The sequence below is a fragment of the Hippopotamus amphibius genome, chromosome 15 (genome assembly GCF_030028045.1).
Source record: "Hippopotamus amphibius kiboko isolate mHipAmp2 chromosome 15, mHipAmp2.hap2, whole genome shotgun sequence".
Classification (NCBI taxonomy): domain Eukaryota; kingdom Metazoa; phylum Chordata; class Mammalia; order Artiodactyla; family Hippopotamidae; genus Hippopotamus; species Hippopotamus amphibius.
The window spans coordinates 7448943-7470820 of NC_080200.1; the positions used below are offsets into that span (position 1 = coordinate 7448943).

General features: G+C 59.1%; 2 protein-coding genes across 7 annotated transcripts; one reads left to right on the forward strand and one right to left on the reverse strand.

Moving 5' to 3' along the window:
* Positions 1-333: 333 nt before the first annotated feature.
* Positions 334-13062, reverse strand: PRKCSH (protein kinase C substrate 80K-H). Of its 5 annotated transcripts, none has more exons than XM_057709884.1 (18): positions 12975-13062; positions 12453-12609; positions 12146-12262; positions 11643-11738; positions 11503-11560; positions 10453-10570; positions 8844-8973; positions 4834-4918; positions 3890-3968; positions 3110-3196; positions 2632-2811; positions 2460-2556; positions 1941-2010; positions 1574-1663; positions 1248-1322; positions 1059-1158; positions 800-968; positions 334-680 (listed from the first exon to the last, which is right to left on the reverse strand). In XM_057709884.1, exons 2-17 carry the CDS (start codon positions 12526-12528, stop codon positions 822-824), a joined length of 1605 nt encoding a protein of 534 aa, XP_057565867.1. In that variant the 5' UTR covers positions 12529-12609; positions 12975-13062; the 3' UTR covers positions 334-680; positions 800-821. The 5 variants fall into 5 exon arrangements, with proteins under 5 accessions (XP_057565867.1, XP_057565869.1, XP_057565872.1 ...); XM_057709886.1 differs by having other exon boundaries at positions 12453-12560; positions 12975-13057; XM_057709889.1 differs by lacking the exon at positions 12975-13062 and having other exon boundaries at positions 2460-2553; positions 2653-2811; positions 12453-12608.
* Positions 13063-13635: 573 nt separating this feature from the next.
* Positions 13636-21806, forward strand: ODAD3 (outer dynein arm docking complex subunit 3). 2 transcript variants are annotated; one of them, XM_057709679.1, is made up of 13 exons: positions 13636-13876; positions 14872-14993; positions 15104-15181; positions 16577-16744; positions 16833-16934; positions 17033-17158; positions 17360-17482; positions 18004-18156; positions 19493-19653; positions 19736-19889; positions 20561-20716; positions 21193-21277; positions 21447-21806. In XM_057709679.1, exons 1-13 carry the CDS (start codon positions 13636-13638, stop codon positions 21563-21565), a joined length of 1788 nt encoding a protein of 595 aa, XP_057565662.1. In that variant the 3' UTR covers positions 21566-21806. The 2 variants fall into 2 exon arrangements, with proteins under 2 accessions (XP_057565662.1, XP_057565663.1); XM_057709680.1 differs by lacking the exons at positions 15104-15181; positions 16833-16934.
* Positions 21807-21878: the final 72 nt, after the last annotated feature.

Below are 21878 nucleotides of genomic sequence, written 5' to 3' on the forward strand. Positions count from 1 at the left end.
AGCATGTGCCGTCAGCCCTGCTGTGTGCCTGAGGGAAAGCCACTGTCCCTCTCTGGGCCTGAATCTCACCTGGAGCCCCTTGGCCTCCCCACAGCACACGTGTGATTGGGAAGTGGGAGACCAGCCCGGGCAGAAACCCAGACAGAAGTGGCCCAGGGACCCTCTGTCCCATGGCGCCAGGCTGTGCTGTCCACAGGGCATCTCACGTGAGACCCCACAACTGTGGAGCCAGCCTGATGGGGAAGGATATGCACAGCTGCTTCCCCTGCATTGAGCCTTCTCCCACCCCCGGCCCATTCCACACCCGAGCAAGGACAGACGCTGATGAGTTGAGGGATCACGTTTATTGTTTGGAGGTCACAGGTCAAGTCACTCTTCCCCACCGGGAGAGGAGGCGGATGCCCTGGGTGGGGGACAGGGCGGGATGGGGGTGGGGGTGGGCCCCCAGGGTGAGGGCCCAGGGAGGGCAGGCTCCTTTCTTCCACCTGTGGAGGCAGCCGGGGCCTGGGAACGTGGCTCTGCCCTGCCTGCCCCCACCCCACCTCCAGAGCAGGGCACGGAGCCCTACCTGGTTCCTGCCCCGTGGGGAGGGCAAGGAGACCCAGAGGGACAGGCCTTGGTCCACAGACGGAGGGGCAGGCGGGCAGCACCACTGGGGGCTGGTTCCGTGTCTTGAGGTTCTGGGGCCGGAGAGACACCAAATGAGACACAGAGAGACGGGCAGGGGTGGCAGCAATGCAGCCTAGACGCCCCCCGTGCCCCCAAGCCGAGGCGACGGGCACCCCAGCGCCCCACCCACCTCCGCGCCGGGCAGGGCAGGGCTAGAGCTCATCGTGGTCGCCCTCGGCGGGCGGTGCGGGCGGCGGCTCCGGGCAGGCGGCCGGGGTCATCAGCTCCATGAGGTACTCGCAGCGGCTGGGCTCCGTGGTGCTGGTCACCACCGTCTCCTTCCCGCACAGCAGGCGCACCTGGGGCGGGCGGCGGGCAGGCAGGGCTCAGGCAGGCTCTGCGCGCCTGCATCCTGCACGCCGCCCGCCCCCCGCCCGCCGGGCACTCACCGTGGTGGAGCGGTTGGGGCCCTGCCAGCAGCCTGTGCCCTGCTCGTACTTCATGGCGCTGAACTTGTCGTGCTCGGGGCCAGCCCACGAGCCCCAGGTGCTGCGGGAGAGGGGGGTGCTGAGGGCGGCCGGCCAGGGGGCCCGGGGGGACCAGGGGCTGAGGGGGGAGCCCAGCCTGAGCCCACTCACCCGAGACTGGTGGGGGAGCCGCCGAGCTTGGGCTTCTGCGAGACGAGCTTGAAGGGGCAGAGCCGGTAGACGTACCTGTCACGGGATGGGGCTGGTGGGTGGGAGGACACGGGCCCCTGGCACTGGTGGGGGTGGCGCTGGCCTCCCCAGGCCCCAACGTCTACAACGTCCCCCCACGCAGCAGGCACACAGGTACCTCAAACTCCAGGGACTGCCCCTACGCACCCCCCCCACTCCTGCCCCCCGCTGGCTCAGGCCCAGGCCCTCAAGCCCACCCGCCCCGCGCCCTCAAGCCCACCCGCCCCGCCTGCCCAGGGGGGACGCACTCGTTGGTGGTGAGCTCGTAGCACTGGCTGTACAGGTAGGCAAACTCGCCGTTGGGGCCAAAGTCAAAGGAAATCTCCTGCTCCAGGTTCCTAAAAGGGGAGGCCAGGAAGTGAAGGGCCAGCTGGGGACACTGCAGCACAACCTGGGACAACACAGGCAGGCCCACTGAAGCGGCACAGGGCCTCTCGGAGGCTGGGCTCCGCTCCCCGTCACCTAGGGACCCCTCCCTGCAGGAGCCACCGCCACCTCGCCTGAGGTTGCCCGGGTGACTCCACATTACCACCTCCTCTGGGGAGCCCGGCAGCAGGCAGCTGTGGGGCCGATGGGGAGACGGCCTTGCGGGTGGACTCCTCCACGTCCCCATACCTGAGGGACTCCTCCATGTCCTTCAGGGACCGCTCGGCCTCTTCAAACTTGCTGCGGGCCTCCTGGGCGGCTGGTGGGGGCGGGGAAGGAGGTCAGAGGTTCCCCCACCCCCAACCGGGAAGAGAGAGAAGGGGATGCCACAGAAACGCCTGCCGGCTCTGGGCCAGAACTGGGCCCAGGAAGACCCTGTGGGCTTCGCCAGCCCCAGGGCAGACCCTACCCCGCTGCCTGGGCTCTCGGCTCCCCAGGGAGAGGACCAGGGCTCCCGGGGCCCAGCCGGCTCCTCACCTGCCAGGGGCGGCACAAAACAAGCACCAGCCCGCGAGGAGGCCGGAGGGCCCCTGGGACTGGTGGGGGTGGCGCTGGCCTCCCCCGGCCCCAGAAGCCCCCTCCAGGTCCCCTGGGCTTGCTCGGGGCCAGCCCCAGCCTGCCTCCAAGAGCAGCTAAGGCCTACGTCTTGGGCCCCTGCAGGTGCAAGTGATGGGGAGGGGCTCCTCCCTCCCAGGCTCTGCCCCTCACCATTGATGAAGGCCTGCGTCTGCTCATCGTAGGGCGGCATCTTGTCCTCCTCAGTGGCGCTGGCCGTTTGCGGAGGCACGACTTGGGGTGGGGTCTGCTGGGGGTGGTGGGGACAGAGTCAGCGAGTAACCCCACCCCCACCCCACCACCCCCTTCTCCCCTAAACACACACCTTGGGCTGCTCCCCCTGCACCTGGGACTCCTCGTCCTCCTCTTCCTCCTCCTCCTCCTCTGTCTCTTCTTCCTCCTCATCCTCGTCCTCCTCCTCTGTGGGTGGTGAGGGAATTGGGGGCTGCTCCTCCTTGGGCTCCGTCAAGTCAGGTGCAGAAGGCGACGGGTCGGTGGGGAGCCCCTGGCGGGCGTGCGGAGTGGTCAGTGCTGTGGACTCAGGGGTCCAATCCCCACCCCCAGGGCTCGGGTCCAGGCTCACACCATCGCCCAAGGGGCGAGCTCATGTCTCCACCCCTTCCGAGGAGCCTGGAGGGAGGGAGGGACAGACGGCTGGGGGCGGGGCGGCCTCCGTGGAGGGGGTGGGGTGGCCCAGCTGGCCCGGGTGGCCTGGTGCCAGAACCGGAGGCGGCTCTTCTGTGAGGCATCGAGGGGCGGGGCGAGGGGGGCAGGGCCACGTGCCTTCCCCTCCCCCCACGGACCTCGGGCCGGTACTTGTCCCTGATGGCGGCCCAGATGCGGTCACGGAAGGAAGCAGCATCCGTCTGCGCGTCTCCCCCGAGGAGGGTCTGTGGGCATCGTGGTGGGGGGGTGTCGGGAGCAGGACCCCCACGTGCCCCCCCTGCACCCCAGGCACTCTCGTGGGGCTGGGGGGGCGGGTGCCCTCGGGCTGCGGTGCCAGGCACAGCGCGCCCTAACCGCCCACGGCCGGGCCGGGGCCAGGCTGGGTGCGGCATGGCAGCCAGGAGGGGGCAGCACAGGCCTGTGGGAAAGAGAAGGGGGCCAGAGGGGTGCGGGGGTGGGGAACGGAGGGACCGGGGACAGAAGCGGAGAGAGGCGCGGGCTAGAGCACCAGCCGCGGCCGGGCCCTCGGAGGGACCAAGGAGCCGGTGTCCAGACCCGCGAGGACAGAGGGCTAAAGACCCACCCGTGAGGAGGGCGAATCAGGTACGTGCACTTGGTGGGGCAGGTGGGGGCGCACGTACGGGGAACACGGCTCTATCCTGACCAGACATCCCGGGGCACCCGCGTGACCCCACAAGGCCCCCAAGGGCAGGGGGAAGCAGCCCTGGACGGCGGCCCTCCCGCTCACCCGGCAAGGCCCAGCTGCATCGGCCACGCTGGACCCCCGGGAAGCCCTGGCCCAGAGTAGGCGGGGAACATTCCGTGGGAGTAGCCCAGGCCTGGCCTGTCTCGGGCCCCCAGCCCTGAGGGCCACCCATCCCTTCCAGGAGTCCCAAGCAAGGGGGCAGGTTGGGTACCTGGGCTTCCGCTTCTGATAATACCGCATCCCCGTCTGTGTCCAGCTCCGGGTGGGTCTGCAGCTCGGCCACGGAGACCCTGTTGGGGCACAGGCAGAAGCCAACAGAGGGGTGAGCCCACTGGCTCCTGGCCAGCTGCCCACCTCCCCCTGCCAGGGCCCCTCCGGAGAACTTGCGTCAGGACCCTGGGGCAGCAGGAAGTTGGGAAAAGGAGGTCTGGAGTTGGGCCCCCTTTTGCCCCCGCCCCTGGGAGCAGCAGGTCCCAGTCCTCTGCCTACTAGCCCTTCCTGAGGCTCTACCACCCTGAGGGGCTCAAGGGAGGAAGAGACACAGGAGTGGGAGTAGGAGACACCTGGACAACCCTGTGTCCCCCCCAAGACCCAGCTTCCACTTCCTTCCACCCCTAGACCCAACACATCAAAACTGCCCTTGTCCTGGCACCCTCCCCCCAGCCAAGCCCAAATACCCACGACGGCCCAGGCGCCACATCCTGTCCCCCCTCACCCGCCACCACTGCCAACCAGGGAGTGGACCGCCCCTGCCCATTCTGCCCTCTTGGTCCCTCCAAAGTCCCATACCTCCCTCGGGGGGGGCCTGACCAGCCCACCCGCCACTGAGCCCTTCGTCTGAGGTCAGTGGCAAGTTCAGGGGCGCAGGCGGGACTCTGACTGTCACCAAAGTGTCCCAGGCCACAGAGCAGGCTTCAGAAAAGTAATGGGACCCCAAGTCCCCTCACCCAGCTCCTTGAGGCAGTGGTTTCCCTCATCTCCTCCCCGCCCCCTGTGGCTGCTCTAGACCCATCTTATATGTGAGTAAGCAGAGGCTCCTTTAGAGAGGGCTTAGGACTGGCTCAGGCCCCAGGGCGAGGAGGTGGGCTCTGGCTGGCTCCTACAGGCGGGGAGTGGGAGGAGGGAGCCCAGGGCAGGCAGCGCCGGCACACTCACGCCCCATCCATGTCATCGTCCAGCTCCTGGAAGGCGTTGGCTGCCAGCTCCTGCTCCCGCTGGGCCTTGGAGGCGGCCAGCTGCTCTGTGGAAGGGCCAGCTCCATCATTCACCGCACCGCCTGCGCCCGGCCCGCCACTGGGCGCTGGGGCTCGGAGTCAGGCCAGTGTGAGGGTGGGAACGAGGTGATGACAAGGGCTGGCCAGTGTGGGGGGTGCGGGTGGCCAAGGAGGTAGGAGGTGCCAGATTGCGGGGAGATCCCGAAGGGGCAGCTGAGGGGGTCTACAGATGGTCTGAACAATCGAGGACTGTGTGAGGGGCAGGCAGGGTCCGCGAGTTAGGTCTGCCATGTCTGGGAGGCCCCCACACAAAGCGACAACATGCATGGCCCTTGACGACACGATGCTCGGGGAAAGAAATCAGTCGTAACAGCCGCACGCTGTCCAGTTCCGTTGATATGAAACATTCAGGACAGGCAAATCCGTGGCAACAGAAAGCAGATGAGAGGTTGCCAGGAGCTGGGGGGGAGGGGGGAGGGGCTACATGATGGGCATAGGATTCCCTTTTGGGGTGATGGGAATATTCTGGAACTAGATAGCAGAGATGGGTGCACATTGTGGATGTACTCAATGCCACTGAATTGTACACTTCAAGTTGGTTGAAATGGTAAATCGTACGTTATGTGGATTTTACCACGATAAGGAAAACAGTGAAGGGTTAGAGAGAAAAGAAAGGAAATGAGATACACACACAGAGCACAACACCCATACACCGTGTGGACCAGTGCTGTCCCACAGAACTTCCACAAACATGGACATGGTCTACATCTGCACTGGCCGAAATGACAGCCACCAGCTACACGTGGCCACTGAGCACGTGAAGTGTGGTTGTGGAGTTGACACTCAGAGTTACTACGCTCTGCAGAACTGCATCTCTGCCTAGGATGGACAAGAAAGGTCTGGAAGGCTTCATGTCTCCTGTGTAGAGGTTGCCCTGGAGGAAAACACTCTCCCTTTTTATTTCACTACTTTCAGGATTGTTACCCCCAAAAGTCTTTTTAACAGAGAACATGGAAATCAGATGGAATATTTTAAATCACATGGAAACTAGGAAGAAACAGAGCAGGGAACTCCCAGCCTTCTTTCAAGGCCCCAGTCACATCCCATGTCTCACACACACTCACACACCCCACCCCACCCCGGATGACCTGGCCTTGGAACTCACACCACCCTTAAAAGTCGGAGTTGGGTGACCCCATGTTGTGCCCGGCCCTGGACAAGTCTAACTTGGTCACCAGCTACTCACTCCAGAACCCAAGAGGGCAGAGAATACCAGAAGCAATGAGACCCCAGTGGGACTTCCCTGGTGGTCCAGTGGCTAAGACTCCACACTCCCAATGCAGGGAGCCTGGGTTCCATCCCTGGTCAGGGGACTAGATCCTGTGTGCTGCAACAAAGATCCCACGTGGTGCAACTAAGACTGAATGCAGCCAAATAAATTAAAAAAAAAAAAAAAAAAAAAAACCTCAGCAAAGGAGGACAATTCTAACTCTCAGACTTACCTTCTCAGCACACACCCTCACCTCCTTATAATACCCCTCTTCCATTCCCCTGTGGGCAATTAACCACTCTACCCTCAGGCCTAGCCAATCAGAACCTATGCTGCACCTCCCAGTTCCAGGGATTGGTTCATGGGCAGCCATGTGACCTGGGACGAGCCAATGGGAGCTTGCCCTGGGATTTGTGCTGGGGCTTGTGGGAAAGTGGTGGTCTCTAATTTGCTGAGGCTACTGAGTTAGAAGGGAGTAAATCTGGTGCTGCCTGTGGTTTTGCTGGCATGGGAGGGCAGAGCCTGCCTTGGAAGGAAGCCCACAGCAAAGGAGGCAGAGCCCAGAGATGAAGAGAAGATTCCTGCCACCCAGGGAGCCTAGGGTCCCACTGGGCCTAAAGCTTGCACTTTAAATGAAGTGGGTTCAAGTTACATGTGATCAGAAGGGCTGATCTCAGAAAGGAAGCTGGAAAGTCTTTGTGGAGGCAGTTCTAGCTGAGGGGTTGGGGCACAGCACACAGACTCATTCATCTGCTGCTCCCGTTTCAAGGTGAGCAGGGCAGCAGGATGGGGCCTCATGTGTCACTGCTGAGCACTGGGACTGGACCCCACTAGACACCTCTCTATTTGCAGTGGGAATGACTGGAGCAGAGGCCCAGGAGCCATGAAAAGCAGCACTTTCAGGAGAAAGGCAATCAGACCAATGTGGTGAGTGCACAGAGTGCAGTGCAGGGAGAAGCACTTGATGGCAGGGGCCATTGTAACCAGGCAATGGTGGCCCAAATGCTGTCCCCCCCAAGGCACTAGGGAGCCAGGAAGACTGCTGGGCTGAAGAATGGCTTGGCCTGATGGAGGGAGGCCATCAGGAGGCCATCAGGGCAATGCTGGGCCCTGAGCGCAACAGGAGCAGGCAGGTGACTCAAGCCCGCACTTAAGGGACAGGTTCTGCAATCGGAGAGATTTGGGCATCAATCTAGCTGGGCAAGCCAGTGGCCTGTTTGGCCTCAGCTTCCTCATCTGTGAAATGGGGCTACGTCTGGGTGTACTTCATAGGGAAGGGAGGCAGAAGCAACACAGTGATCCTTGTGAAACAAGCGCTGGGTGCTCTGGTTCACCTAAGGTCAGTGTGGGAGAGAATACCAGTGTCTTTATCAAGGATCAGCAAACTTTACTGTAAAGAGCCCAATTTTAGGTTTGGCAGGCCATAAGGTCTCTGTTGGCAACCACTCAACTCTGTGGTTGTATCACAAAAGCAGCTGATGTTATGTAAACAAAGCGGGGAGTCTCCTCTCACTCCTCCACATGGCCTCCTTGCTGCTCCTTAAAAACTAGACAAGATGCTACCTCAGGACCTTTGCACCTGTTCCCTCTCCTGGCACTCCTTCCTTCCCTCTGCAGACAGAGGGCTTTCTCCGTCTTGTTCAGTGCTGTATTGCCGGCAACTGGGGTGTACCTGGTACATAACAGGCATGCAGCAAATGCTTGTTAGAGGAACAACTGAATTTCTGATTACAAGAAATCAGGACACAGAAAAGGAAGGAAGGAAGAACATAGCAGATGCTCAAAGACATGGGAGGAAATCAGAGCACAGCCTCAGAGAGAAGCCTGCCAGTTCCCGGTCACCTGTCCTGTGACTAGCTGGGGCCACACCTCCAAATCCTTCTGGCAATGCTTGGTCTTTTAACTAGTCTGGGGTGGGCTTCTGTCCCACCTCTCCCTTCTATCCTCCTTCCACCATGTGTTCCCTGCACAGAAAAGACTGAGAACAAAGGCCAAGGCTTCAGATTTCCCATGATGGCAGCACAATCTGCCAACAGCAGGAAAATGCTGGCCAAAGCGTAAAAAAAAAATGACCTTAAAACCAACTAAGGCAGTAAAAGTTGCCAAGGTGAAGAGGAAGTCAAGAAGGCAAGAGAATGTGGAAGTCGCTTTTACCCTAAGGGATTCTGCCAATCCTGGCGAATGTGGATGTCCATTTTGACAACTTGTGAGGGAAGAGAAACAAAAATCAAAGTCCAAGATGACCACCCACCCCCAACATAACTATGACCCCACAGGGGTCCCCTCTGGGATAAGCTGGACCAGAAATCACCCAGCCTGTGCTCAGACCTCACCTCACACTGCCTGAGACGCTGGAGGAATCTCCAGCCTTGAATTTGGGATTCAAGGGATCCCTGAGTGCTCGTGCTCCCACAGAGACGGCAGAAAGAAAGCCCCTCCCCTCTAGGGAAGGACCTCTCATCCTATGCTGCAAGTCACTCCTATAAATGACTTTTAAACACAATGACCAACACACAGTCGAGAATCACTAGGCACATGAAGAACTAAAGCGCCATGATTTTAAAAATCAGCAAAACAACAGACAAGAGATAACACCCAGGAGGCTCCTGGGCCCAGACTCCTCCTGGCCAGGAGCCAAGGGCGAGTCACCCCGCCCCCACCCCGGGGACATAGTGATGTACCTTCCCACAGCTTCCGGTGCTGGTCCTTGGCCTCCTTCTCTGGCTTCTCAGCTTCTTCCTTGAGTGTCCGCAGCATCTCCACCTGGTCCTCCAGGGACTTCTTTCCAGCCTGCAGCTCAATGAGCTTTTTCTGTGTAGGCAAAAGACAGGGACCAGCTCTCTTCCTGTTCCACCCTCTTCCTTGCAGACTGCCATCTCCCTGCCTCTATTCCACAGAATGGCCACACAACCCTCCCTTGGTTTTCCCCTTGCTGTGCTTCCCGGCAGCCCACTGGAGAGAAATCCAAACACCTCAATGCAGCCCCCAGAGGCCCCGCATGACCAGGCCCCTGCCCACCTCTCCAGCCCCATCCACCCCATCAGTATCTTCAACTCCAAGATCCAACTACCCTGACAATGTTCAGAGCCCCACACACTCTCTGCCTCCAGTTCCTCACACACGCTTTCCTTCTGCCTGGATCACTACGCCTGGCTAACTGAGTTACCTGACAGATTTCAGTTTAAATGGAGGCCTCCTCCACCAGGATGTCTTCTCTGCTTCCTGCCCTCAACACAGGTTCAGGGAGCAGAGGAACCAGGCAAGAGTCTCCTCTATGCCTTGCAGCCTCAAACATCCCTACTCCCCGCAGCCCTGGCTATCGCTTTGTCTGTGTGTCCCTCACACTAGATGATGCACCCCTGAGGCAGTTCCACATCTAACTCCACATTTGCTTCCAGCCGTGGTACACAAGCTCAGTGCACTGCACCTCCTGGGCCTCTGTGGCCATTTCAGAAAAGAATGTGTGTGCTGGGTGGGCTCCAGCTTAGGAGTGCGGGTCACAAGCGGTAGGGTCTTAGCCCCAGCCCCCACGGGATCACTTTCCTCCCAAGACCCTGGTTGACACTTCAGCCTGGTCTGCTGCCCAGGAGGGAAAAAGTTACTTGGAGCCAACCTGACCACGTGGCTCCGCCAATATCCCCTAAACTAGGGAAGGATCTCACTGGCCCTGAATACACTGCCCCATGAATTCGGGAGGCACCTCACTAGGCACCATGGGGGTGGGAGAGAAAGACCTGGAACCTTCCCCGGGCATAGCAACAGAGCAGGAGCCCTCGCTCAGTCAGTCGGGTAGGAGCCCAGGAGGAGAGTTGAGGACTCTGACCCATCAAACAGCCAAGGGGATGGCAGATGGGGGAGGGAGAGACGCACCCCTGGGGACACACCCTCTTTTGCCCCCGTAGCACTAAACCTATTGAACTAACCTGGCTGTGGCTGACTGACCCCGTCTCGAGTCCTCCCCTAGAACCGGGAAGCCACGTAGTCCTTGGCCCTAACTTACAGATGAGAGAACGCTGGAACCGGATGCAGAGGCATCCCTCCTGTCCGAGAAGCAGCAGAGCTCCTCCGAGCCCACTTCAGTCGACACCCAAGGCCCAGGTCGATGCCTGTACCCACCTAGTACCAACTTAAGCGGCGACTAAACACCAGATGGACAGACGAGTGAACCAAGGCGCGGACAGACAGTAACTGGCCCCAGGACACCACTAGCTGGAGCACACATAAACCGAAGCCGGCCTCACCAGCCCACACCTCCAGGTTGTCCTGGGTCAGCCCCACAGGCGTCCTCACCTGCTTCTCCTCGCGGGCCTTCTTCCAGTCCTCAATCAGGATTTTCTTCAGGCGGAACCCTTCACGGGTCACCTCCGCCATCTGCTGCAGAGTCTCTCTCTCCTTACGGCCCTTCTCTCTGGGGGGAGGAGATACACAGGCACCACCGGAGGGGGCGGGGGCCACTTAGCATACAGCAGCTCTGCCTCTTCCAACATGGTTCAACCCCCCTGCCACCACCCTCCTACGTTAGCAAAGATAGGAGAACAAACCCTCCTTCCCCCACCTCCCCAGGCTCTTGGCCTCAGGGTCCCTCACCCCTGTCCTTGGGAGGAGGAAGAGTGGGCAGGGTCCGCCCACCTTCTCAGGGTCGGGGAGGGACTAGGGGGTGCTGGGATGCAGGGCTGGAAGGCGGCTCCCAAGAGAGGAAGAAGGGAAAAGCACAGCAGTCACAGATTCCCAGACACAAAGGGCAATCTGGCTGGTAAAGACTTCCTGCTCAATCCACTCTCTACTTAAAAGATCTTCCATCAGAAGAGTTTACGTGAGTATCAGGACTCTCAGCTTCTGTGGAAAACAAATCCGGCCCTGCCACCTGCCCCCAACGCACAGGAGTGGAGGGCAGCTGTCCCTTTAGATGCTACAATCCCCACCAGTCCCTACCGCTTCATCCTTGGCCACTTATGCTATTTAGATTACCTGCCTGTGGGCGTTTCAGTTTTCACCTCCTGCTGCAGAGCGCAGCAATTAAAAGCATGGAGTCTCAAGTTAGACTGACCTGGGTTCGCGTGCCGGCTCTGCTACCTCCTAGCTATGTGACCCTGAGGAAGCCATCCTCCTTTCTAAGCTTGAGCTTCCTCATCTGTTGAATAGGCAAACAAAGTGCACCTGCTTCCAGGCCAGAGGAGAAACTGCTGATGTAGCATTCACAAGACATCTGGCATGGGGTGAGCCCTCGATACACAAAAGCAGAAAAGAGAGGGAACCTGATTCACTCAGCGGGGCAAGGCAAGGTCCAGGGCAGGGGAGGGTGGGGAAGGGGAAGTGGGGGGGGGGGGGCCACCTACGTACTTGCAGGTGTTCTCACAGACGATCCCGCTGTTATATTCGTCTGTCCCATCGCAGCAGTCTGAGGGCAGAGGTGAGGGCACCATCAGACCTAGCAGTGCCTCCTCCCTCCCTCCACCCAGCACCAAGGTGTTCTCATTCACCACAGACTCCATCGTTGACCCATCTGGAGGAGATGTACAGGGGCTTGTAGCCAGTGTTGGTGCAGTGGAAGCTGCCGTTGGGACAGGCGGCCGTGCCTGTGGGGAAGAAGACAGGGAGGGTTTGTGCAGTGTGCTCAGAATCCAGCGTGTCACACCCACCACGTACATAGAGAGCACAAGAAATATGAGGATAACTGATGCCAAGTAACGGAAGGAAGGACACACTCGGGGCCTGAAACAAAACTCTCCAGAGCTCCCTCTTGCCTCTCCTCACCGAGGCCCTCAGAACTAGACCCTGCCAACCCCCTCCCCCTCCAGGCTCCCATAGCCCCTCCGGCTCTCCTCACCAAATCACTGACCACCCGCTTCTGTGCCAGCTTCCCCCCACTCAACAGGGAGCCTTGTGAGGACAGGACTGGATGTCTTGGTCACCGCACAGGACCTGGCCCTCACCAGCTGCTCAATAAATGTATGATGAGTGAATGAATAAAGAAAAAGCTCACCTGGTTCATCTGAGCCATCCTTGCAGTCACAGTAGTCGTCATTGACCTGATCAAAAGGGATACTGGCAGAACCATCCAGGCAAGTGAAAGGCTTAGACTCGTCGTAAAAGTGATGGTCTGGGGTGGAGGGCAAGGGGCTCAGTCCAGGGCAGGAAGAGGCCCTCCGACCCAATGGTACCTCTTCCCTCACCCCCTAGCTGAGCAGTGTCGCCTTCCCTGCCCAGAGACCACAGGCTGTAAGTGCCTCTCCCAGGAGCCTCCCACTCCCCACCCCCACCTCTGGCCACTCGGTGGTGGCCAGACTCACTGGTGAGGGAGACGCCCCGGGGTCGCTTGACCTCCACGGCCCAACACATGGGCAGCAGCAGCAGCAATAGTAACATCTCGCTGGCGCCTCGGACGCCGGAAACGGGTTCTGTCGGAGGAAGGAGGCTGCCTGGAGATGCGCTCGCTGTGCCCCCACGCTGCAGCAAGAAAGGGGCGGCAGGTCAATGGGAAAGGGCTACTTCCAGCCGAAGCAAGGCACCTCTCCCTCCAGCCAATTGGATTCCTCCATCGCTTCCGGGCAATGAAGCCTCACTTTGCTTCCCATACTGGGGGCGGGGGGGATCTCCCCAACCGTGCCCAGTGGAGGGGAATCTCACTTGGCCCAAATCAGTGGTGGGGCGGATCTCAAAACCTCCGCTCCCTATGAGTAGGGGGAGGTTAGCTATCCAGTTCCCGCCAATCGGCTGAAAGGATTAACAGTCTCCCTCTCCAGAGGCACACCCTTCGACAGCCGCCAAAAGGAAAGTGGAGTGCCCTCCCGCCCCACTAGTTCGGCACCTACACGAGACTGGGGCAAAGGTCAATATCCACCGCGCCCCCCTGACCCAGCAGCCAACCGTTCCTCCTGCAGAAAGAAAGCAGAAATGGATGGAAACGTCACTTCCGGCAGCACGCTGCGCTGCCCGAACGGTGGCTCGTGGCCGCCATGTTGAGAGTGGCAAGTGGCTGGGCCGGAACTGAGACGGCCATCTTGGATAGGACTGTGAAGCCTTAAAGGGAATAGTTCTGCGGGTTCGCGCTTAATGGCGGCGCAAGGGACCTCCATCTTGGGAGTGGCGAGTTCTCCAGCCGGAACAGAAAGTTCCTGAAAAATGCCCGCGAACCACCCCCGCCCCGCCCCCGCAGCGGAGTTGGCGTGGAGGGATGAGGAGGAAAAGCGATGAGCACGTGACTCCAAAGTACCCTCCCCCATCTTTCTGCTGAGCGGCTCTGCTCCTTGCCCTTTTGGGACCGCCCCTGCGCTCAGCGTCAGCCAATGAGAGGCGTAGACTGGAACGCGGGAGGCGGGGAAGGTTACCTAGCAACCGGAGATGCTGCGAGGCCGCGCCAAGCCGTCGACAGGTGTAATCCCAGAGCCAGAGGAACTGAGCTGACAGATCCCGGACAGAGGCAATTCCTAGTAGACCCCCTAACCCCCAGGGGTCCTCGGCCGCAAACCAATCATGACGTCTCCCCTGTGCTGGGCGGCCGCCGCCAGCGCCATGCCTTCTCAGGACCATATTTCATCCCCCTCGAAAGCCAAGAGCAGTCAGGCTCAGATTAAGCCCTTCCACCCTGGAGGCAAGGGCTCGGAGCAGGCCTGGCACTCCCTCCATTCCAAGGTGGGAACCTTCCACGCCAGCGAGGGGAAGTCCACTGTGCACACGCAGGTGGCTGAGTTACAAAGGAAGATACAACTGTTAGGTAAGATGGCTCCAGAGGGCACAGAAGGGTCGAGAGTCAACAGCCCTCTGACCCGGCAGGAGCGTTTCACTGGCATTCATCCAGGTGGCCAGTTTCTGGAGGCAAAAACTCATACTTATTCATGGTTTTCCTCATCTTTCTTATAAAACTTTTCCTGAGGTCAAAACCAACTGGACTGCATTTCATACTTTTATGTAGTTTCGACTCTTCTATCATGCATGGGTGGTGACGAATATAGATTCTAGAGCCAGATTTTCTGGGTTCAGATCCTGGTTCTACATATACTAATTGTTTGACCCTCAGGGTCTAAGAATAACCTAATCGCTCTCAGTTTGTCCAACCGTAAAACGGGGATAGTAACAATACAACCCCATAGGTAGTTGAAATGTGTAAAGTACTTAGAACAGTGCCTGGCACATAGTAACACTATGAAGTGTGAACCCGTGGTTCTCAAGGGAATAGGGCTACCTTGCTCCCCAAAAGACATTTGGCAATGTCTGGAGACATTTTGGTTTGTCGCATTGCTGAGGGGGAAGTGTTACTGGTATCTAGTGAGTAGAGGCCAGGGATGCGCTCAGCGTCTGACAATGCACAGGACAGCTCGCCACAGCAAATAATTATCCACCCCAAATGTCAGTTGTGCCAAGGTTGGGAAATCCTGGTGTAAACCGTTATTGTTTTATCATTAGGAGGTAATTTCACATCGCGGTTGAAGGTATGGGCTGGGGAGTCCGACTGCTTGTGGTCGTGAACAATTTAATAAGCCTGAATCTTCTCATGTGTAAAATGAGTATAAGAGGGTGTATAGATAGGTACCTGTTGGCACATGCTCTTTGATACCTAGAAAATTATTAGTCCAGCATCCAACACATAAATGCTCAAAGTGAAAGATAGTTATAATTGTTATATTGTTGTATCGTTAACCTGACAACTACTAAATGCTCTTCCCTCTTCCCATGATGCTCTGCTTCTTCCTGCCCCTCACATGACCCCAGAGGGTGATCGGAAGGCCTTTTATGAGAGCACCCAGTGGAACATCAAGAAGAATCAGGAGACCATCAGCCAGCTCCACGAAGAGACCAGGGTGCTGCAACTACAGTTGACGGACCTGCTGCAGGTGAGGTTGAAAAGGTTCCAGGGGGGCTGGGCAGCATCCCCAGGGACAGAGCGCCATCTCAAGTAGAGGTGGCCTGAATCAGTTCTGTGACTGGGCTCTTCTTTCTGCAGGGAGATGAGAAGGTGGTCCAGGCAGTGATTCAGGAATGGAAATCAGAGAAGCCATACCTAAAGAACAGGACAGGCCAGGTTTGCCCCACTCCCATCCCACTGACCATCTCCCTTTATTTCCATCCTGGATCCCCTCCTGACTGGCCTCCCTGCCCTGCATCTCACCCTCTGCAATCCCTCCTCCACACCAGCTGCCATTTGTTTATTTCTCAATCTTTATCATGCACTGACCATGTGCCTGGCATGGTTTTAGGTATTGGTCACCATGCAGTGAAAAAAACAGACCATGTCCCCACTCCCCAAAATTCATATCTTGGTGGAGAAAACAGACTCCCCCCACCAAAAAAAAAATAAAAAGAACAACAAATATGGAAACAAAGTGATGTCCAGTGGTGACAAGAGAAACAAATAAAATAAAAGACTGACTTACTAGAGGTGGCTGGGGGCAGGGGTTTGCCCTTTAGATTGCAAGGTGGGGGGTCTTTGCTTTCTGTAAGAAGGTGATAGTTGAGCTGAGAGTGGGACAGGCAGGTAATGATCTGGGGAACAGTGTTCCAGGAAGATGGAACAGCAAGTGCAAACTCCCTAGGGTAGGAACAAAGATAACGTGTTGGAGACATGAAGTAGGTCGGTGTGGAAGGATGGGAGTGAGTGAGAGGGGCTCCGTAGGAGGTGAGGTCAGGGAGGTCAGCAGGGGCAGACCCTGCCAGCAGGCGTCACTGCAAGAGTGCAGATTTTTTACTAAGAATCAGAGAAGTGGAAAATGAGCTGTGAGGAGGCAGGAGTAGAAGCCAGGAGGAGGTCATCGCGGTGAAAGATGGTATTGGCTGCACCAGAACAGAAGGGGTAGAAATAGGAAGAAAGAGATCTCTCTGGAGGAACCTTTGAAATAGAACAGAGAATTGCTAACAGACTGGGTGTAGGTGGGAGAGAAAAAGAGAAGGTGAGGAGGACATCAAGGTTTGGGACTTGAGCATCTGGAAGGATGGAGCTCCCATGAGCTGAGACAGGGAAGATTTGAGAAGGGCAGGTTTTGGGAAAGATCAAGGACATACTCAGTTTTGGACGTGACGGCTTTGAGCTGCTTGTGGAGACATCTGGAAGGCTGTGTAGATATGGATATGCAAGCCTGAAGTTCAGGGGGGAGGTTAATTGGGGTGTCTTCAGTGTATAGGTGACTTGTGAAATCCTGAAAGTGGATAGGATCACCAAGGGGGTAGGTGTGGTCAGAGAAGAGGAGAGCCTCTTCAAAGGCAAAGGAGATGGAGAAGGGGCAGCCAGGGAGGTGGGCAGAAAACCAAGGAGTGGGGGTCCTGGAAGTCACCAAAAAAGAGAATCTGCAGGAGGAGGGGGATCAGCCAGGTCAGACACTATGAAGAGATGAGAACCAAGATATAGGAGAAGGAAGGGAGGAAGGCCTAGGTGGGGGGGGGGGGGTCCAGGCCCCTGTTCTTGCTCCCCTCCCTCCAGCAGGCCCTGGAGCACCTGGACCACCGGCTGAATGAGAAGGTGAAGCAGCTGAATGCTCTTCGGTACCATCTGGGGCTTCGGCAGAAGTGGCTGGAGGAGCTCCAGCTGCAGCACAGTCTGCGTGAGTTGGAGATGGCAGAGGCGAAAGATAGCAACACAGAAGTGGCCAAGGTGGGACCAGTGAGGTCTGCAGAGGCCTTGATCCTGGGGGGAGGCATTAAGGGGGGAAGGGACCCAGCTCAGCCTTGCTTCCCTCTAGACCATGCGGAACCTAGAGAACCGCCTGGAGAAGGCCCGGATGAAGGCGCAGGAGGCAGAACACATCACCAGTGTGTACCTACAGCTCAAGGCCTATCTGCAGGTAGGGACCAGGGCAACTGGGGGTGGGGGGCGGCAAATTGGAGAGCCAGTCTGGTTAGGGACAGTGGTCACAGGCCTGCCCCATCCCTCATGCCCCAGGAGGAGAGCCTTCACTTGGAGAACCGGCTGGACTTCATGGAGGCTGAGGTGGTGAGGACGAAACACGAGCTGGAGGAACTGAACCTAGTGAATCAGGAGGCGCTCAACGCCAGGGACATTGCCAAGGTGTCAGCCCGTCCACCCCTACCCTGCTGCCGCCATGGTCTTCTGCTCCCAGCCTCTGAACCCCAGCTGTCCCCGAACCCGTCCCATCTCTCTCCCAGGACCCCACAGCCTGACCCAGCTGTCAAGAGTTGGACCCGCGGCTCTGGCCCAGAGCCCGGGTAGGTGCCAGCAGGTCCTGCTGTTCCCCTACTCTCCCTCCAGAACCAGCTGCAGTATCTGGAAGAGACCGTGTTCCGAGAGCGCAAGAAGCGCGAACGCTATCTAACTGAGTGCAAGAAGCGCGCAGAAGAGAGGAAACTGCAGAACGAACGCATGGAGCGCAAGGTGGGCGCACCAGGGGTCCGGGGCTGCGACCCCAGCCTGCTCCTGCTTTGACTCGGCCCTGTGGGGTCCCGGCCGCACCCCTGCACTGGCCCACAGCTAGACCCTTCGGCAGTTCTGACATTTCTCCTGACTCCCTCCACATCGCCACTAGATGCCAGGACTCCTCCCACATTCCTGACCCCACCTCCAGCCCTCTCCTTACTCCCTGCTGGGTCCTTATCCTTCACCACCAGACTCGCCAGTGTCCAGAAGAGGATCCTGCTTCTAACCCATTCCTTACCCGACAGGCCCCGCCCCTGTACTCTTGACCCCACCCCCCTGCGCTGCCTCTGAGCCCTCCCAGTCTCGACCAAGGCCCTGTCAAGCACTCCTGACCCCTGCCTGGATGCCCTCACTTGGCCCCACATCGGGGCCCTATCCCCTCTCTGACCCCAGTGCAGATACTTCCCCAACCCCCGCGGCCTCTGCCCTAAGCCCTTGTCCATGAGCTGACCCGGAGCCTGACCTTAACCCACAAGCAGACCCAGCGTGAGCACGTGCTGCTGCAGTCCAACGACACGCTCCAGGACAGCACGCGCTCCAAAGAGGAGGAGCTGCGGCAGCGCTGGAACATGTACCAGATGGAGGTGCTCTTCGGCAAGGTCAAGGACGCCACTGGCGTGGCGGAAACACACGTGAGTTGCTGGCCTCGGCCCTACCAGCTCCCAGACACCCAGAGTTCAGATTTGGAAGCCGACACACCCAGCCTTCCCTACCAACGGGGTCAATTCCTCATCCCAAAAAAGACACCCCTTCCTCCTCCAGCTACTGCCCGGTTTCTCTGGTACCTCTCACAGCAAAACCCACACGAGTTATCTACACTGGCCATCATCCCCTTTTCTGTTTTGTTTTGTTTTGTTTTGTTTAATTAATTAATCAATGTTTTTTTATTGGCTGCGTTTGGTCTTCGTTGCTGCACGTGGGCTTTCTGTAGTTGCGTGAAGGGGGGCGCTACTCTTCACTGAAGTGCACAGGCTCCTTATTGCAGTGGCTTCTCTTGTTGCGGAGCACTGGCTCTAGGCACTCCGGCTTCAGCAGTTGTGGCACACGGGCTCAGTGGTTGTGGCTCGAAGACTCTAGAGCGCAGGCTTTGTAGTTGTGGCACACGGGCTTAGTTGCTCCATGGCATGTGGGATCTTCCCCAACCAGGGCTCAAACCCATGTCCCCTGCATTGGCAGGTGGATTCTTAACCACTGCGCCACCAGGGAAGCCCCCACACCCCACACCCACCACACCCCCGTTTCTGCCTACACTGGCACTGTCTTCTTTGGCATGTCAGCTCTGGGAGAACTGGGAGTGCTGTCTTTCCTTTCCTGTGTCTCCAGCTCCTGTGGCAGGGCCTGGGGCACAGTAAACCGCCCAGTGCCAGCCTCAGTCCCAGGAAAGCTGGGCCCCTGCTCTCGAGCCCTCGCTTGGCAGCATCTTCCTTGAAATTTTCTAAGACTTTATTTCCCCGACTGGTGAACACTAATTCTCCTGGATCCCTGTCCAGTTTCTCCACTTTGGGCACTCTCCAACCTACTACTTCTCCCATGGGGTGACCCCCAGGAGTTCCAGGACTTGGGCGTATGGGGTCATTAGGAGCACTGTGGCCAGGCACCCTTCCAGAAGTTGGCCTAGTGGGCGGATCGCTCCCACGACAGGCCGTATTTCCTCACGGGAGTGGGCGAGATTCACTGTCAGAACGTTGCTGGCACGTTGATCTTGGAAAGCAGCTGTGCTTGCTGCTATCACTGCCCCACAATCTGATTTTGGCTGATTCAGTTTCCCTCTATAGGCAAGGAAAATCATTTCTTTGGGGTTGCACAGCCTTGAGGCAGCTCTCAGAGTGTCTAAACACCATCGTGTAGAACCCCTCAGCTCAGGCCCCTTGCCCTGCGTGTCCGGGGGAAAGAAGGGGGTGGGGAGAAGGAGGGGTGCACCCCTGCCTGCCCAGGCCCTGGCTCTGACTTGGGCTGGGCGACCCCCAGGCGGTGGTGCGGCGGTTCCTGGCGCAGGGCGACACCTTCGCGCAATTGGAGACGCTCAAGAGCGAGAACGAGCAGACGCTGCTGAGGCTGAAGCAAGAGAAGCAACGGCTGCAGCGGGAGCTCGAAGACCTCAAGTACTCAGGGGAGGCCACGCTGGTGAGGTGAGGCCCCCCGGTGCCGGAGGGGAGAGTGGAGCCTGCGAGGTCGGCGGAGTTCCAATGGCTGCCTCCCCGCTCCCTGCAGCGAGCAGAAGCTGCAAGTCGAGCTGCAGGGGCGCATCAAGGCGGAGGAGGAGCGGCGCACTGACGCACAGGAGCGGCTGGAGCGCACCATGCGGGCGATGCAAACCACCAAAGAGGGCCTGGAACACCTGGCTGGCAAACTGAACCACATCATAGTGTCCGGCCCCGCCCACGAGGAAGCCCCGCCCAGAGCCCCGCAAGACGTGAGAGGCGGGTGTGGGTTCCCGCCCGATAGCGCCTTCAAGAGAACCCGCCCCACGCCCTGTCCAGGACAAGAGAGGCCTGAACACAGGGGAAGCCCCAACCCACTGCTGAGTCTCCACCCCACGTCTCAGGGGGCACCCTTCTACTTCTTAAGGGGCCCAGGACTTCAGAGACCCAGTCCCACTTCAAGTCCCGCCCCCATAGGAAAGTCCCACTCAGCCCCACCCCCCCCACACACACCCCCAAAACTTCAGAGACCGCACCCCAATCCTGGAGTGAATGTAGACAGGAGAAGCCCCACCCTGCCCGCAGGTGAATCCCATTTCTTAAGGTCATCCGGCAATGGCCTCTCTCTACAGTTGGTATCCCCGCCCTCGCACTAAAAGACTCCCCCCCACCCAATCCCTTGGCTTGGGTCTCTGGAGTTCAGTGGCCTTGCCTCACAACCGTGGCCCTTGACCCCCCCCCCCAGAGTCCCCATCCCACAGAGGATAGCACCACTCAGGTGGGTGGCCCCTAACTTCAAAGGCCTGGTCCCCGAGCAAAAGCCCCGCCCCTGGGTGGAACCTGCCCAAGAGGCCCCGCCCCCTCGCGACTGACCCGGCTCCTCCCCCGGTCGCAGGTGGCCGGCCGCTCCGCCGGAAAGGAGCTGGATCCCAAGGCAGGTGACTATCTGCCCAACCTGCTGAGCCTCGTGGAGGAAAAGCTGTTGAAGCTACAGGCGCAACTCCAGAACCACAACGTGCCAGAGATGCTGCGCCACATGGCCGACCGCGAGGTGCCCATTCAGCCAGGGGGTGGGGCTGAGGGTGCAGGGCCGGGGGCGGAAAACCAGGGGGTCGGGGCAACCCCCTGGAGACCAGGGAGGAGGCCGATGGGCCGGGAATGGACCTTAGGGACAACGGGTGAGGTTTAAAGAGCCAGGGATGAGCCAGGAGTTTCCAGAGGGCCGGGGCAGGCCAGAGGTCAGGACTGGGGGTGGGGGGGAATCAGGGGATCCAGCCTCAAGAAGCCAAGGGGTGGGGCCTAGGGACCAGGGGCGGGCCTGGGGGGAGAAGGGGTGGGGCTGGGTATCAGGGAGCACGCTGAGAACAAATGACGCGGCTGCGCCCAAGGAAAGCTTTGCAGGAGTGGGCAGAAGTGCTGAACGTTATCGGGGTGTATCTCAGAGTGGGGTGGGGAGGAGGGGGAGCGGACTTCGCTGCAGCCTCTCCCCACTCACACTCTTCTGTCCCGCTCCCCCCCCCCCCCCAGTTCTACTCCACCCTAGAGGGAAAGCTGCCGACGTACAACACCCGCATCACCCTGCCTGTTGCCGGTCACAAGGACAAGTTCTTCGGTCAGGACGGGCAGGGAAAGGGGGCGGGGCTGGGAGCCCAAGCAGAGCATCGCGAGGTGGTCAGAAGCCGGACCTAGGGCCACGGTGGGGGTGGGGTGGGGTGGTAAAGGCTGGGAAGGGAAATCTGAGCCGGGAATGGGAACCTTGATCCCCTCATCGCCCTTCGCAGACGAAGAGGAGAGTGAGGACGAAGACAACGACGTGGTGACCCGCGCGGCGCTCAAACTGCTTTCCCAGAAGTTAATCGAATCCCGCAGCAAGAGGCGCGGTCGTTCGCGGAGGTCCTAGACTCGCCCTCGCGCCCACCTGGCGTTTCCGGGCCCCTGCGGAGCCCCCAAACCCCTCTGGGCCCAGTTACGGGTCCACGGGGCCCATTCAAGGGCTGAACGAAGCCCGGAGAAGGGAGCAGAGCGAGCGGGCGATGCCCGGAGTAGAGAAGGGGCTGGGCCGCCGGACGTTCCCACAGTAAATCTCCCCAGGCTGGTCCGCGCCTGCCTCAGAATCGCGCAATAAAGGTCAGCCACCAGCCCCCTGAGTATTCTCCTCTCCTTGGTCCTACGCCGTCCCATAGACGGCTGCCTCTCAAACCCAGGGCCACAGC

Bases quoted from the DNA above. Each gene is read 5' to 3' on its own strand.
- ODAD3 (XM_057709679.1), top strand. From the start codon at position 13,636: ATGACGTCTCCCCTGTGCTGGGCGGCCGCCGCCAGCGCCATGCCTTCT. The intron at 16,935-17,032 runs GTAGGGACCAGG...CTCATGCCCCAG, and splicing joins AGCTCAAGGCCTATCTGCAG to GAGGAGAGCCTTCACTTGGA. The intron at 18,157-19,492 runs GTGAGTTGCTGG...GGCGACCCCCAG, and splicing joins CTGGCGTGGCGGAAACACAC to GCGGTGGTGCGGCGGTTCCT.
- PRKCSH (XM_057709884.1), bottom strand. From the start codon at position 12,528: ATGTTACTATTGCTGCTGCTGCTGCCCATGTGTTGGGCCGTGGAGGTC. The intron at 8,974-10,452 runs GTGAGGACGCCT...TTGCCTACACAG, and splicing joins AGGCCCGCGAGGAGAAGCAG to AAAAAGCTCATTGAGCTGCA. The intron at 3,969-4,833 runs GTGAGTGTGCCG...GTGCCCCAACAG, and splicing joins GACGATGACATGGATGGGGC to GGTCTCCGTGGCCGAGCTGC.